The sequence below is a fragment of the Muntiacus reevesi genome, chromosome X, assembly GCF_963930625.1.
Source record: "Muntiacus reevesi chromosome X, mMunRee1.1, whole genome shotgun sequence".
In the NCBI taxonomy this organism is placed as follows: Eukaryota; Metazoa; Chordata; class Mammalia; order Artiodactyla; family Cervidae; genus Muntiacus; species Muntiacus reevesi.
In genome coordinates, this window is record NC_089271.1 from 131770677 (window position 1) to 131787105 (window position 16429).

Genomic DNA, 16429 nt, shown 5'->3' on the forward strand with positions numbered 1-16429 from the left:
TATAAAATAAAAAGTTAAAAAGAAAAAAGAAACAGGCAGAGGGAGATTTGCCACTACCAAAGAGCAGGCAACATGACCCACAGAGGCAGAGACTAGAGTGATGCAGCCACAAGACAGGGAATGCTGGCAGCTACCAGAGCTGGGATAGACAAGGAATGGAAGCAGCTCTGAATTCTCCAAAGGAAGTGTGGCCCAGTGTTACTGATTTTGGACTCTGGCCTCCAGAACTATAAGAGAATTAATTCATTGTTCTTAAGCCACCGAGTTGGTGGTGATTTTTTATGGAAGTCTCAGGAAACCAATACAAGAAGCAAGAGGCTACGGGCAACTTGTTCCAAATGTGTACAGTTGGGCGGGGGGGCAGGCAGTGAAGGATGGTCATTTGACCTAAACCCTGCAAGACAGATAAGATTCCCTTTAGCAGAGAAGGAACCACAAGGGCCTTCTAGGAAGAGGAATCAGCATGTGCAAAAGCATGGAGATGAGAAGGTTTAGTGTTTTGGGGGAGCAGTAGTTACTGGACCACTAATGGTCCGGTGCAGCTGGAGTACAGGCAACAGGAAGGGATGTGATGGGAGAAGAGAATCCAAAAGTGGGATGGGCCTTCCTGGTGAACAGGAAGGAACAGGAAAGCCTGCTAAGAAATCTGGGTGCTCATTTCCAGTAATGTGGAGCCAATGCAGGTAGAATTGAGTTTGGGGATTTTGTCCTTTTCCCTCATCTTTCCTAAGAGGTAGCAGAATGGGAGCTCAGTTTCTAGCTATTTCAAGACATCTTGCTTGTTGCCAAGATGATCCACTCTGGTATGTTATACTCCTAGGGACATGGAGACAGGATCCTGCCCAAGGGATTTCTCCAGGGGAGGGACAAGAACCGTGACAGTGGGGCAGCCCTGCTCCATTCCACCTGGTGTCAACTGGGAGGACTCTGGTGCCCCCCAGGAGACACTCTGCAATAACCCCTGTTGCTAGGAAATGTGTATGGCCTCTGCCAACTCATCACCCCAAGAAAGCAAAATCCTCCATTAAACTGAACTGCAGGAACTTCATTTGTGTCTCATGTGGAAGGTTTCACTTTTGAAATGTCTACTAAGCCAAAGGCCACTCTTTCCCAATGAAACGCAGCAAAAAAAGAAAAAAAAAACTCAAAAAAACACAAAGTGACGTAAACTAGGCTCTGGACTTGTAATTATATCATTTCTTAAACTCTTCATTCTTATTCCATAATTCCACAGACAGAACCTCTGCTTCTTTTAGTTGGAACTAAATCCAAAGCCAGGACACTTTAGGGGACAACCTTGCCAGATGTGTAGCTACACGACATTCCCTTAGCATCCAGGCCATTGAATTTCCAGAAAAGAAACCCAGCCATCACTAGCTCAGGCCTTTGGAATTTTCCATCCTTGGCCAAAGAAAAGGTTAAAAAAAATAAACACAGCGATGGCCTTGTCCCATGGAGAACACTTTATGGCCAAACATGGAGGAGAGGGAAGGAAGAGGTGAGAAAAAGATGAAAGGGGGCGAGTAAGAAAGTGCCCACAGTGGAAGGAAGTTTCCAGAGCACGGGGCTGGAGATGGGAAAGTTGAGGTGCAACTGGAGCCAGAGAGCCAGATCTACAGAAGCTTTTTCTGGAAGGTCGCAGTACAGAGAAGTGAGCACCGCTGGGAGCATCAACTAAGGAAAATCAGAATGAGGGGGGAACAGTCAGGGGACAGTTGAAGGTAGAAAGAGAAAGAAAGGAAATCTGATAGGGAGAGCATGAAGTCGGCCAAAGGAATCCAGCTCCAGTGGGCGCTGAGCTCAGAGCAATTCTCAGTAGCAGCCTCAATGATATTCCTGTCTAGCAGAGTCTGCTGCCTTGAGAAATATGGGTCTGGATTAGTGTGAACTGTGGCCCTTCTTCTACAGGAAAATGGAGGAAGTGAGAGCCAGCCAACCCTTGCCTCCCAAAAGAAATTTGGCCTTCGCAGGTTTCAAGTCTTGAACCCTCGAGTTAACTGGGTCCCAACGATCATATACAGCAGAGAGCTGCACAGAAGTGTCCTGCACACTCCTTCACTTATTAATTTTGGGGTCTTGAATTATGCGAGTTGACAGGGTGCACTGCTATCGTCTCCTGAATGTCTACTCACCTCCGCTCTGGTCCCACCCACAACTGTCCCATTTGCCTAGTACAGTTTCTACAGGGGTGGATTTCTTCCTGTCCGAATCTAAAGATATTCTGGCTACTCTCATTAAATAGTTAATATTTTAATCTCTGGACTCCTGGTCTACTATAATAAGGGGGAAAAAATCCCTTCCTTCCTTCTTATTTTTATCCTTTAGTTTCTTCAGATTAAGTCTTTGTCTCCCTTCCCCCACCCCACCCCCAACTTTGCTCTAAGTAGATTTAATCCATTAAAAAGAAATCAGTGGAAATAGATTCTCTGCTTCTCTTCAATTCAAGCAACAGTTCTAGAAGCATTTCCCTTGGGATTTTACCATGACCCGAAGCAAAGTATCTATCTTTTCCTTCAGCTCAGGCAGCTTGCTATCTCTCACAGCTCAGCTTGCCTCTCTCTCTTTCTCTCTCTCTTCTTTCACTCACTCACAAACAACACATTTGCTCTATAGTTGCTTCTGGTATATACCACACTCCCAGATGTTCCAGAGTCCTGAGGCATCAACTCTGTCATGAAGCTCATTGATCTAATGCCTAACTGCCCATAAGCCATGAAATTCAGATGAGGGCCAGTAAAAAAGAAAGAAAACCCCAAATTAGAAAGGAGTCAGTAAAATAATGTGAAATTAACTGCAATAAAATAAGCCAGGTTGAAGGGCAAGAGCCTGTAACATGAAAATGAACATCCATTTCTAAAGAAGATTTAAATAGGATTACAGTTAATACCCTTTCACATTCTAGAGATAAGCAGTATATAAATACATTAGGAAAAAATTTTTATGATAATTCCACTGAAAACATCTGAATTTTTTTATGGAGATGGCTTATAAGGAGAATTGGAAGTTTTCCTATTAAGCAGAAAGGAAAGGAAAAATGGAACAAGGAAAAGGGAAGATGGTTAACATATATTTTGTCTAAAAGATTTTTAATCAAAATCTGGGGGCTTCCCAACCCCCAGATTTACATAATGTTTTTTTAGTACATTTCAACCAGTTATTCAAGGGCCTGGAAAAAGATAGGCCAGCTCTCAGAGAAATATAGCCATGACCAATTAGAACTGATGTAAAAATAGAAAATGCAATCCACATCGATGATAGAGTGCTTCTTCAGGGCAGTCGGGCTCTCTGCCATCAGCTCATCATGGATATTATCATAGCCAGTGTTCGGAGGGCTGGTGAAAATGCGATCAGCCAGGAGGCTTTTGTGGTGTGTCTAAGATGGCAGTAACTGGACTTGGTGAATGAGAGAGGAAGTTTCAATTTCTCTCTCAACTGAAACCATCATGAAGCCAGAAGGAATCAGAGAGATTTTCCAGTCCTTCTCTCTGCTTCTCTAATCATGTGTTTTAGAAACCCATTTCTGGGAAAGAGTCCATCAATTACCTTGAATATGCAGGAGGGCCATGGCCAGTCTAACTTGACCATCAGGATGGGTGAAGTGCCTCTCCAAAGGACAAATGACAGGTGCCTTGGGCTTGTCAGTGAAACAGTTATTCTCTGTGATGTGAAACCATCCTTTTCTCTTTTAAACACACACACACACACACACACACACACACACACAACCCTTACCTCTTTACTCCTTAGCTGAGGGTGGAAAATTCCATAGGCCTGAACTGGCCAAGTGCCTGCTAAGTGTCTGGCCAGCTTGTATCTTGAAACACCTCAAGTCTGAAAGCAGTGCCCACTTACAAGAACTCCAGACTGAGAGACTTTTGTGTGGGAAAATTTTTTTTTAATTATGAAGAATTTAAGAAAACATCCAAACTGAAATTGCAGACTGCAAACCTATATTGCTTTCTTCCGGCCAAAATTCTCAAAAGGGATTGTGCTTTCTCATTCTAACTCTGAAGATTTCTGCACCTGGTTCACTGTGTGCCAGTCTATCAGACCCTCCTCTAGACCCTATGGTGTTCCTCGTCACCTCGTCCACCGTAAGATCACCATTCCTCAACTTCCAGCAATGCCTGAGCACTAGGCAGATGCCCCCTTCTTATTTACTGGAACTTGTGACTATGTTATATTACATGGTAAAGAGATTCTGCAGATGTGATTAAATTAAGGATTCTGAGATGGGGAGATTACCCTCACTAGTTATCCTGGTGGGACCAATGTAATCATGAGTCTTTCTAAGCGAGGGAGGGAGGAAGGCAGGAGAGTGAGAATCAGTGAAGGGGACGTGATGACAGAAGCAGTGTCAGTATGACACGATGTGAGAAAGACCTGACCAGACACTGCTGGCATGAAGACAGAGGAAGGGGCCATGAGCCAAGGAATGCAGGCAGCCCCCAGAAACTGGAAAAGGCACCATAAGAGCTTTCCCCTAGAGCCTCTGGGAGGGAGTGAGGACTTACAGATACCTTGGCGTTAGCCCAGTGAAACCCGTTTCAGACTTCCAACCTCCAGAACTGTGAGTTTAATAAACCCGTGCTGCTTTAGACACTAAGTTTGTGGCGATGTGTTCTAGTGGCCAGAGGAAACTTAACAGACCATGCGTCTGATGAGTATCTCAGCAGGGCCACCGCTAGAACTCCTCCTGGAAGTACTCTGCCTCTTCTGAGTTCTCTAAGCAGACCCCCTGCTAAGCTCAAGCTATTGTGCAGTCACGGTGAGGGTAGGGCAGTCCTTCCCTGGATCAGCAACAAGATGAGAACCCTCCTAGAGGAACTGGGCACTTGACTGGCAAACCAAGACAGAGGGTCAGATATGGGGTCAAGCCCAGGACACAGGGACAGCAACCCCTGGGGACAAGAAAGAAAATCAAACCCAGGAACCAGCAGTGGATTTGACAGGGCAGAACCAACAGCCTAGACGACTTAAGGCCCAACCCCCAAGCTTTGAATACGAGTTTTCCAATGTCCCCTGCTTAGGGCTCTGCACCTAGGGTGATGCCAGGTTGGCAGTGGACATCCAAGGAGATCCCACTCCACACAGAGGCAGCTGGGCAAGGGAGCTGGGCATCAATCACAGAACTGAAGTGAGAAAGCCCTGCAGAATTCTCCTCTGACTTCCCCAGTGAGAATTCAGCCAGACCGTTTCATTTTGTTTGAAAGGGGAAGATAAGAGGCAGAGCGCCTCTGCAAGCAGTCACGTGGATCACCCGCAGTGGGGGAGTGATTCTCCCCCAGGGTCAGGTTAGCAACGAGTACCTTCTTTGTGGCACAAGCACTAGAGCATGAGCTAAACACTGCTGGCAGAAGAGAGCTGTAGCTCCTATGAGCTTTCCAACAACTATTTGCTTCAGTGTTTGCAACAGTTGATGGAGAGCCCTCCTGGATTTCAGTTCTTTCTGGGTGGGAAGTTAGGCAACTTAGAAGGTGGTATTCCCTCCTTCAGGTCTCTAGGAAATCACTTAACGGACCGAAGCCTTCAGAACTTGTTAACCTATGAAAATAAACTGGTTTTGCAAACAACATTCTTCTACTCACGCTATGAACACTGACAGCAGGTCCTGTAAGGCATAAAGCTGGCAGTTTGACAAGTGGGAAAACTAAACTGCTCATATAAAAGGCATGGAGAGAAATATATATGTTATTTTTGGACAGCACTAAAAAAAACCATAAAAAACAATTCCCTGAAAATGATCCCATGTACCTCGGCTGAACCAGTGTCCTGGAGATATTTCTTCCCCCATATCATTATTCAAATAGCAAAGAAAGGAAGAACGGCCAATGGCAAACAGTTCTCAAAATCCTTTGGCTAACTTTGGCAAGGAAAAATCTATACTGATCTTGCCTACATTGCTCAATAACAACAACACCCCTCTTTTTTTCCTTCTGTCCTCACCTTCTACTTTCCCATTAAAGAGACCTAAGCTTGTTCAGAAATAAACACTGTTTCCCAATAGGAGGAGATCATCACCCAAACCACACTAAACGAGATTCCTCCACCCAGTCTATTGTGGAATCTGGCCCGGGAGCCAGTGCTTCTTTACCTGCTTATGCCAAAGAAATTGAGACACCTGGAGTTCATTACCTGTTCTGTCATTTAGCAAACATGGGTGGCCTACAGCCTGCCTCACTTGAAACCATGCCTCTGTTCCCTTCTGATGGGAGAGAGGTGACGACAATGCAGTATGCATTTCATAGTGACCTGGAAGAACATGCGAGGGAGGTCAGAGACATAGCTGCAGTTTTTTTTTTAATTCTTCCTAACATCAGGGCTATAAAAATACAAGGTCTTTTCGTTGTCCAACCATCATTTCATACAAAGGCATTCCCCAGCCTCCTGACACACTTCACCGAAGCACTTCAAATAAAGATGCTCTGTCTCGGAGGCTTAGAAGAACACTTGACTTCTTAGTTAAACCTCACCCAGTCCGATCTTTCAGTCACTAGGGAAAGCAATCAGAATACCTTCAAACATTTCTCTGCAGCTTGAAACGTAACACAACCTGACATAAGCTGTTGAGAAAGGCCAAAATATAACTTCCTGTCAACAATAAACTCAATGGGCAATAAAAATAAGGTGGCAAAGAATGGCAGGAAATCATTAATAGCAAATTTTGGCATGATTGTGTGAGGCTCTGCAGAGACAATAGATAAACCTCATGTCCCTGGAACAATTGGCGTATTTTCTACCATATCGACCACACTGGAAACCTGTCCACACCATTCCTAAAAGAACTTACCCTGCTACTGCAAAACCAAGATAACTGGGTAGAAAAGGACATTAATTTCTTAGGAGACCTTTAAGCTTGAAACGTGCCCACTAAAATTACATGTTTCCACAATACATCTTTAAAAAGGCATTTGAATGTCAATATTCATTTGATTATTTTTGAAGTAAGGATGAATGCATGAAATGAAGGTTAATAAATTTTTGAGAGGGAAAGGAAGGGGTGTTGAAGTTCTAGTCTTCCATACAGAGCCCAATGGTCTTCTAGCCATGCTTTTGCAGGAACCATGGTAAAGAGCCAGTCATAAGTTCCCCAGACCAGAGAACCTTCCCCGGACATGGGATGGGATGTTCCTCCCCACTACACAACTAGCCTTCCTACTCATTCATCTGGTTAGTCTGAAAGCAAGAACTGCCAAAAACCCAGAGTCCTACCTCACATCCACTGGGCTCTCTGATATGACCCAGTCCACCTGAGAATGGCGGTTCCCCAGGACCTCATGGGCAGCCAGCTTATTCTGCCAAGAGGGAATGATTCTTGGCTCAGTCATGTATTGTAGCTCACCCTCTGGGGCATTATCTGGAGCAAGGAAATAAAAAAGCAAGAGTAGGGATTCCTAACCTTCAAGCTATGACAAACCTAGACAACATATTAAAAAGTTGAGACATCACCTTGCTGAGAAAAGTCTGTATAGTCAAAGCAATGGTTTTTCCAGTAGTCATGTATGGATGTGAGAGTTGGATGATAAAGAAGGCTGAGCATCAAAGAATTGATGCTTTCAAACTGTGGTGCTAGAGAAGATTCTTGAGAGTCCCTTGGACTGCAAAGAGATCAAACCAGTCAATCCTAAAGGAAATCAACCCTGAATATTCATTGGGAGGACTGATGTTGAAGTTAAAGTTCCAATACTTGACCACCTAATGTGAAGGAAAAAGACCCTGATGACTCATGGAAAAAGCCCCTGATGGAAAAAGACTCATGGAAAAGACCCTGATGCTGGGAAAGAGTGAAGGCTGGAGAAGGGGGCAACAGAGGATGAGATGGCTGGATGGCATCACCGACTCAATGGACATGCGTTTGAGTAAGCTCTGGGAGTTGGTGATGGACAGGGAAGTGTGGTATACTGCAGTTCATGGGGTTGCAAAGAGTCAGATACAACTGAGCAACTGAACAACAGGGCTTCCCTGGTGGCTCAGTCGGAATCCACCTGCCAGTGCAGGAAATGGGGGTTTGATCCCTGGTCTGGGAAGATCCCACATGCCATGGAGCAACTAAGCCCAAGTCCCACAACTACTTAAGCCTGTGTCTGGAGCTCATGCTCCATAACAAGAGAAGCCACCGCACAGAGAAGCCCGAGAACTACAGCCAGAGAGTAGCCCCCATTCGCTGCAACTAGAGAAAAGCACACGAAGCAATGAAGACTCAGCAGAGCCAAAAACAAATGAATAAATAAATAATTTTTTTTAAAGGCAAGGGTACCTGCTTCCCTTCTACCCATTTACTGTTGTCTGTTGACTTGTCACACATACACAAAAGACATCCTGCGCACCATCAAGTCCAGGAAAAATAATGCAGGCCAACAGTCATTCATGTTGCCATGTGCCAAGCCCTGGTCCCCAGTGCCTCACATGCAACTCGCTGAAGCCTTTCAACAAACCTACAAGAGGGTTATCGAGGCCCAGAAGGTTAAAAAACTGGTCCAAGGTCACCCAGCTAATAAGCCACTGAGCTGGACTTTGAACCCGGGCCGTGAGCTTTCAGAGCCTACTCTGCCCTACTAAACACACGTCACAGGCAACGGAGCTGAATGAAACTGTCCCTTTGGCCCAGTTACTGCTCTGGGAGGCTGCAGGGTGCGGCCCTACAAGAACTGGAAAGGCATCTGGCTTTGAGCTGATATAAGGACAGGCCAACGTTACCATGAACCCCGCTGCAGTCTGACAAAAGCCGAAGGAAACCAAGAGATCTAAATCCCAAACAGAGATGTATCATCAAATGACCGTTAGGATTTACAGAAAAGGGGAAACCGCTCTCGCGCTTTCTCCCGCCTGTGGTTTCTGGCCTTCCCTTCTGTGTTTCAGAAAGAAAGAAAAAAGAAAATGACAAAAAATAAAAAACTAATAACTTTTCAACATACTTACTTACGATTTTATGTGTCAGAAGAAAGCAAAAGCAGAGAGGTGAAGACACCTCTGAATGGAATTCCAACAAACTAGCAAGGGGGGCTCCCAGGGTGGAGCACTGGGGATCTAGGAAGATAGCAAGGACTTCGGCAGCTCACAAGAGATCAAGTCAAGGAATGGCAAGATGTGTGACGCAAGTAAACTGTATACGGATTTCTCAGCGTCAGACAACTGCCATTTACTTTCTCTATTCTTATTTTTTTTTTAAAAAAAAAAAAAAAAGGCCTCTGTAGTTCAGTAAATGTGGGCAATGCCAAGAAGAACACTTAATTAGCAGAGGCTCATTTAACACTATTGAGCCCAGAAAAGACCAAACTCTTGAAAAACCCTTAAGAATCACAAAAAAAGATCGTCACAGGGCCCTGGGCAGAAATGATGTAACTAGCTGAAGAGAGAAGCCATACCACCATCTTCTCTATTTCAGTTATTTGCATACATCTCATCTCCCTTCCGGGCCTGAGAGTCCCTCCAGGGCAGGAAACATGCTCTCCAGCCTCTGGGGGAAGGAGGCTAGTCAGGCTGAGCCCTTGGACAGGAGGCTGCCCAGGGGGTGACCTAACTTCCCAAGAAGTCTGGAGAGGCCGCTACTTGCTGCCCAGTCTCCCATTTCCCTAATCACCCCCAAAGGTGCAAACTTCTTCAATCAGCTAATCTCTCCTACAATCTCACCTCACCAGCTGCTCAACCCTGGCTCTTCCTCCCCTTCCTGATCCCATCTGGGACACTCTTCTGGGCCCTCAACAACCCCAGTCCTTTGCCAAAGCACACTCTCTCCCTTCCCCTCTCATGGAACACGCTGACCCTCCAGGTCACCCGGGTGGACAAACCTCAGCCATCTCGACCTCATCTCCCCTCCCCACCCACTTTCTCTTCCTCCCACTTCTTCCTTTCCCCCCTCCAACGCCCCCTTCAAGACATCACTAAATCCTGTTGATTTTATCACTCCTCTTCTGTCTTATCTCCATTGTCACTGCCTCAGTTATGCCTTTGTTGTCCCTCTTCAGAGCCATAAAGCTACATTTTAACTAGTTACCTGGCCTCCAGGCACCCAGCACCAGGTACCATCCTCCATATTATTTCCAGTGTATCTGCCACCAAGTCCCTGACTTCTTGGCTCATATCCAAAATGGGTATGAAATACTGCTTCCTTCTTTACTGTAATCTGTAGTAGACCCTTCCAGAATACAGTTTTTTGTTACTAGATTTCTCTTTAACCTTTATGAATCACTTATACATCAGACACTTTCCAAATATTACTTTCTTTGACCCCACGAGAACGCCACAAGTTTGGGACAACTATCTACCCCCATTTCACAGATAAGGACAACAAGATCTGGTTACTTGCCTCAGTTCACAATGCAAGCTAGTGACAGAGGGCAGATTCAGGCCCAGGTCTGACTCTTGAAACTGGGCTCTGCCTTCCATATTTTAAGGAGGACACTGAAACCTTGGAAAGGAGCCCAAACAAGACAAATGTGATGGTAAAGCATCTTGAAACCAAATCATGTGAGGAAGGAACAAAATGAAGGCTGTTTGGCTTTGGGAAGAGAGAATTTTAAAATTCCATGGTGGCAGTCTCCAAATATTTGAAGGGTTGTCATGTGAAAGAGGAAGCAAACATATTCTGTGTGGCTCCAAATGGCAGAGCTGGGCCTAGTCTAGCAGTGGAACTTATAGAGAACACATTTTATCGCAACAGTCTTACCCAGGCCTCTCATAGGTGGAGAGCAGCTAAGGAGAAGCTAGTCACTGTTTGTCAGGGGTGGTACAGGGGACATTCCTGCCTTGCGTAGGCAAGTGGCCTAGATCTGTGTTTCTGTGCACTGTGCACATCAAAATCACCTTGGGTTGTTTTTAAAAATACAGATGCCTGGCCCCACCCCAGACTTATCGAAACAGAATCTTAGGGCTAGAGACCGTTAGTGCAAGGATTACAAACCAGGAAATAAGTCTGTAAGAAGGTTCACTCGAATCCTCAAAAGAAGAAATACAAATGGCTAATCACACATGCAAACCTGTTCCACTTCAAGACTAATGAAAGGAATGCAAATTAAGAGTGATATGCCATTGATCGCCTATCAGATTGCACAGGTTAAAAAATATTAATTGCCAGTGCTGGTATGTGGGGTGGGGGGAGGAACACTCACACATTCCGGTGACGAAACAGTAAACGGTAATAACATTCTGCAGCACAATTTAACAGCAGGTTTAAGGGGAACTTTTAATGCTAAATACGTATCTAATGTTGGAGCAAGCAATTCCAATGCTAAAAATTTATCCTAGAGGAATAATCTAGCAAGTTTGAAAGTGCCTGCTCAAAGATGTTCATCCAAATCCATGTTTATACCTGCACTATCCGAAAGAACTTTCTGCAGTGATGGAAATTTGCTCTCTGTGCTGTCCTACTTGCCAACTACTAGACACATGTGGCTATTGAGCACCTGAACTGTGGCAAGTACAGTTTAGGGGCTGATTTTTAATTAACTTTAATTTTTTAATTAATTCAAAGGCAAATGTAAATAGCCACAGATGGCCAGTAGCTACTGTCCGGGAAAGCTTGTGTTCAGAATGCCACAAAATTATAGCTTCTCAAGGTATCAAACAATAAAGGATGATTACCTACAACCCACCAACGGTGCAATTTTTGGTAGTCGTTACACATGATTATGTAGATTTATATTACTGATGTCAGGAAATGTTCTTAAAATATGGATAAGTGAAATAATTATTTAAAAGTTTGTATGATAAATTTGTTTAACACGTTCAGTTTAAGAAACAAATTGTACTTTGGTGCTTCTAAGTAACCTCTGCACTGGGCTTGCAGACAGATCCTTCCTTTTCCAAACCTGGAAAAGCCAACAGGAGCAGCGAGACTATTTGATTGAGAGCCCAGCTAAATCTTTGAACTGGAGTGTGTGTGTGTCTGTGTGTGTGTGTTAGTCACTCAGTCATGTCTGACTCTTTGTGACCCGCCATAGACTGTAGCCCGCCAGACTTCTCTGTCCATGAGATTTTCCAGGTAAGAATACTACCGTGAACTGCCATCTCCTTCTCCAGGGGGTCTTCCCGACCCAGGGATCAAACCCAGGTCTCCTGCATTGCAGGCGGTCAAAACCCATTGCAATGGCTTTATTATTTTGCACTCATTTAAGTATATTCCACAAATTCCCCTGGGAAGAGGGAGCAGGGGAGTTGATTCATTTTCAGGCCTCCCCTAAATTCGAACCTAAGGAACACTCCTGGGTGTGTGTGTGTGTGTGTGTGTGTGTGTGTGTGTGTGTGGAGAGCTTTTCTCTACTGGCCTTGTGTGCAATGGGGCCAGCCTGGGGACCATGCATGCGCTGCCCTGCCTCAAGGGGCTACAACCCGTAATATCTAGCAACTCTTTCCTGATCCTTTGGCGCACAAGGAATTGAGGGTATATTCAGCAGTAGCAAGCAAAGAGTTTTGAAACACCTACTAGGTGACTTTCCCAGGCTGACACAGGGACTCCTCCCAAGGGCATCCAGAATACAAAAGGTTTATCAAATGGCTTTGTTCTCCCATACACAAACAGCTCCATCCTGAATTCTAACAAAAACAGCGTTAAAACTCTGCATTCTAAAATGTGTGTATACATGTAAACACTTCTCAGTTAATCACATACACTCTCAGGTTATAATATTCCTCCCCAAGTCTCTCTTGAGAAATCTCTGCCAGTGGTTAATTCTGTAATTATCCCTTTGCTTGGGTTAAAAGTATCCTTCATTAAAAAAAAAAAAAAGTATCCTTCATAAAAATGCCGAACTTACAGGAAAATGCAGCCACAAAACGGTCTTTCTTTCTCTGCTTCATTACGTAGTTAATAGATTCGAGGAAGTACTGATAACTGGATGAAGGTCTGAATACACAACTACATGCTATATATAGCCCAGGCCTTCTGAATTTTTCAAACAGTGAACAAAACTGAATGATGTTAGCAATATGCCAAAAAGGGTATAACTGTTTTTTTTTTTTTTTTTTAACAAACCACCTAAACAGGAAATTCTGTATATTTGTTCAGCTTGGTGAGTTTTCCAACTTCTAGTAAAAGATACACCACAAGAAAGTTTAATCTGCTGCAGGAATGACTCCATATTGGAATCTAATGAATGTGACTCCATGTTGAAGCCCTAACTTGAGTGTCATGGGTTTACAGCAGCAAGTATAAATCCCACCTCAGTTGTCACAAATAAACATTTTGGATCTTAAATCAGAAAAGAATCAGACGTTATGTCGGCAACTGCAATGTGCATGGTCTACTCACTCTCCAGTCACGCATGGCTTTGCTTAATGAGCTCTTGGTGTCAGGAAAGCAGGGGCCAAGAAAGAGAGCCATTTAGGAGAGTATACTCCTTTACGATTGTTTCCTCATTTCTTAATTGACTGAACCACTTTAAAACAGCATTCATTAATGTGCTATGAATAATCTATAATTGACTTATGTATATAATCTGGGCATCCTCCTGACAAACACATATGTACACACAATCTAGGCTGAAACTAATGAAACAAATGAAAATAAAGTCATCCACATTCACTCATCATTTTAAGGCATCTAGAATTGTGTCTTGCACACAGTAAGGACTCAACAGATATAGATTTAGATTCCTAGAATCAGTTCTCCCCACCTCCCAAAATTTCAGTGTGGACTACATACCAAAGGAGTAAATAAATATTTCTGTGCCTTGCCTGTTAAAGTCTGTGGCCTTGGTCCCAAGTAAGCTAGGTTGGCAGCATCTCTCATTGGAGGCTCCTCCCACTAACAGCTTTTTGAGCTTTGCCAAAGAGTCAGTGGTTAGGAAGGTACCTGTGTTACCCCAAATCTTTTTTCAAACCCGAAAACCTGAGCAAGAATGCTAATGTTAACTTTATGCTGCTGAGGGTGGCAGGTCAAATGCTGGTCAAATCCCAGTGGAGGCTTGCTGAGGCCCATTTATTCTCTTGAGACCATCTGTCCGCTTCACAGGGTGTGGTAGAGGGCCAGCCATCCTGCTTAAGTGAGATTTTTCTTTCTTCCTGAATTTAGAAAAGGGTTTCCTGTGCTAGGGAGATTGAATCACTTGTTAACAATCACCCGAGATAAGAGCCCTGGTACAAATTCCCTACACACAGCTTGCCTTCCAATCTTAACGGGCTGTGCTGACAATCGAGGTTCCAATCTGACCCCAACAGGACCTCATTCTACAATCAGTGAGACACACAATAAGCCAAGTCCATTAAAACAACATTAAAGGTCTGGGTTTTTAGCTCTGCTAAACAGCAGGATTAAACTTTCAAGGTTCCAGCCAGGATAAAGAGATTTCTTTAAAGTCACTTGGCTTTGCACAGTTGTAGCTATTAGGGATCAGATCTTTATCTCAAAGGTACATATTTTGCTTTTGATCCTCCTCCAGAACTCCCACTAATGTCAACTTTCTCCACAGTTGGGATCAGGTCCCTGGCCTCCTTTTTTTTTTTTTGGCCTCCCTTTTATGTTGGTTTTATCACAGATACTACAAGATCAACAGAAAAATTACAAGGAAAAACTGTGAAGTTCCCTTCCGATGATAAGTTGTTTTAACAAAAAGAGCTCACTCTTAAATGGTGAAATTAAAACACAGCAGATAACTTGCTGTAAGGTAGAGGGACTGTAGAGAGATGAAAACGAACAACCAGCCAAAGAAACAAAACAAACAGTAATTAACCAGTCTGATTGCTTATTTAGGTTTTGGTCGCTGGTCCAGGAAATTGGAAACAAGCGTCTTGAAAACAGAAGGGGTCCGTTAGTACCCGTCCGCTGAGCTCCAGAGTCTGACAACCCGAGGGTGCAACGGAAGGGTTCCCAAGGGGTCAGCGTGCTTTCCAATCCCCATCCCCCAGCCCTGAGCGGTGGAGCTCTGAGCCCAGGTTCTCCATCCCCGCACTAGCGCACACCATCTTCTCCTAAAACCCCATGGGCCCATTTCCTCGCCTCTGGAGCGCTCCGGGTCCCAGGGGACACCCTGGCCCTGCGGCTGCCGAGCCCGCGCCCACTCGCCCCGGAACCCCGTTGTCTCCAATCCGCTCCCTTCTGGGCGGCAGCGCCAGCGCCAGCAGCACCCCTTCTACACCCATCACCACCCTCTCCCCAGGAGCAGGAGGAAGTCGCTACGCTTCCTCTGTTCTAACCGCCCGCCGGAGCTTGGGCGCCCGGGGCTTTTTGGGTGGGGTTCTTTTTTGTGTGTGTACGCGGTGTGTGAGTGTGAGTGTGTGCGCGCGAGCGCGTGTGTGTGTGCAAAACGCTCATCGCATCCTTCCGCCTAGGCTGCCTCAGGTGCGGCCAGGAGGGAATCGAGATCTCGCCGCGCCCGGGTCGCAGGCTCTTTGTGCCGGGTGTCGGGGAGCGGGGTCCGCTCTCCAGCTCACGCTCCCCTCCCGGGCCCCGGTTCCGAGCCCCCGATGGCCCGTCGGCGTCCAGCCGGGCGCACGCCTCCTCCGCCGTGCGGGGCAGCCGGGCAACCGCGGCGCTGTCAGCGGGCGCCTGGGACTCGGACCCCCAGCGAGGGGTGGCCGCGGCAAAAACTTACTGAAGCGGGGAAAGAAGCGCGGAGCGCACCCGGCGGCCACAGGCTGCGCCGTCCCGGTGCCGGCCCCGCGCGCGCGGGGGAAGCCGCCCGGTCGTCCTCGCCTGGAGCGTGTCCCCCGGGACCCCTCGGTCACTCACCAGCACCACGGAGCTCCGCACGGCCTCCGACACGCTCTGCCGGAGCTCGGCCGCCGTGCCAGGCTTGCTGAGCCGCTTGGTGAATTTGCGCACTTCGGCCATGGCAGCGGCGGGCAGGTCTCGGCGGGCGTGCTCAGTGCCCCGGGCCGGGGCGGCCGCGGCTGCTCCCCGTGTTTACACGCCGGCTGGCCGGCCACATCGCAGCTCGGCGGTGGCGCGGCCCCCGCGGCTCCGCCCCCCGCCCCCCGCGGCCCCGCCCTCCCTCGCTCGCTCGCAGCCCTGCCCCGCGGCAGCGGCCGCTCCCTCCCCTAGAGAGCCCGAGCTCCGCGCGCGAGCCGCCGGAGGAGGAGGGTGTGTCTGGCGGGGAAGGGTGCGCGGAGGAGGGGAAGCGCGGGAGGGGGGCCCGGGGTCACGAGGGAAGAGGGGGGAAGTGGCAACCGCTCGGGCTCCGCCCGCAGCTGATGTTGCTGGTGCAGCCGCATCCGGGAGGGGAGATCTGGCTGCTTCATTTTTCATGTGTATGTGGGGGGTGGCGGGGGCGGGAGGACACGGAAAGTCGCCAAGTGTGCAGCACGCTCTACTCCAGCGCGCCTTTCCCGCCCGTTAGGCTGCAGTGCCCGCAGGAGGGCTGGGGAACTCTTCCCTCCCCGCCCCCCACCCCTCAAGCCCCCAGGGCAGGGGCGCCGGAGCTGCTGGGGAAGGACGTGAAGCCGCCGCCTATTGTGTGCTTCGCCCGGGAGGGATCGCGCAGATGTCAGAGGTCGA

The 16429-nt window shown here is 46.9% G+C and overlaps 1 protein-coding gene across 2 annotated transcripts in view; it reads right to left on the reverse strand.

Annotated features, from left to right (window-relative positions):
- DOCK11 (dedicator of cytokinesis 11) overlaps positions 1 to 15850 on the reverse strand; it is a 203717-nt gene extending 187867 nt beyond the window's left edge. For both annotated transcript variants that reach the window (XM_065915011.1, XM_065915009.1), the window contains exon 1: positions 15665 to 15850. In XM_065915011.1, the coding sequence (XP_065771083.1) occupies positions 15665 to 15766 (102 nt within the window). In that variant the 5' untranslated portion in view covers positions 15767 to 15850. The remainder of the gene's footprint in view (positions 1 to 15664) is intronic.
- Positions 15851 to 16429: the final 579 nt, after the last annotated feature.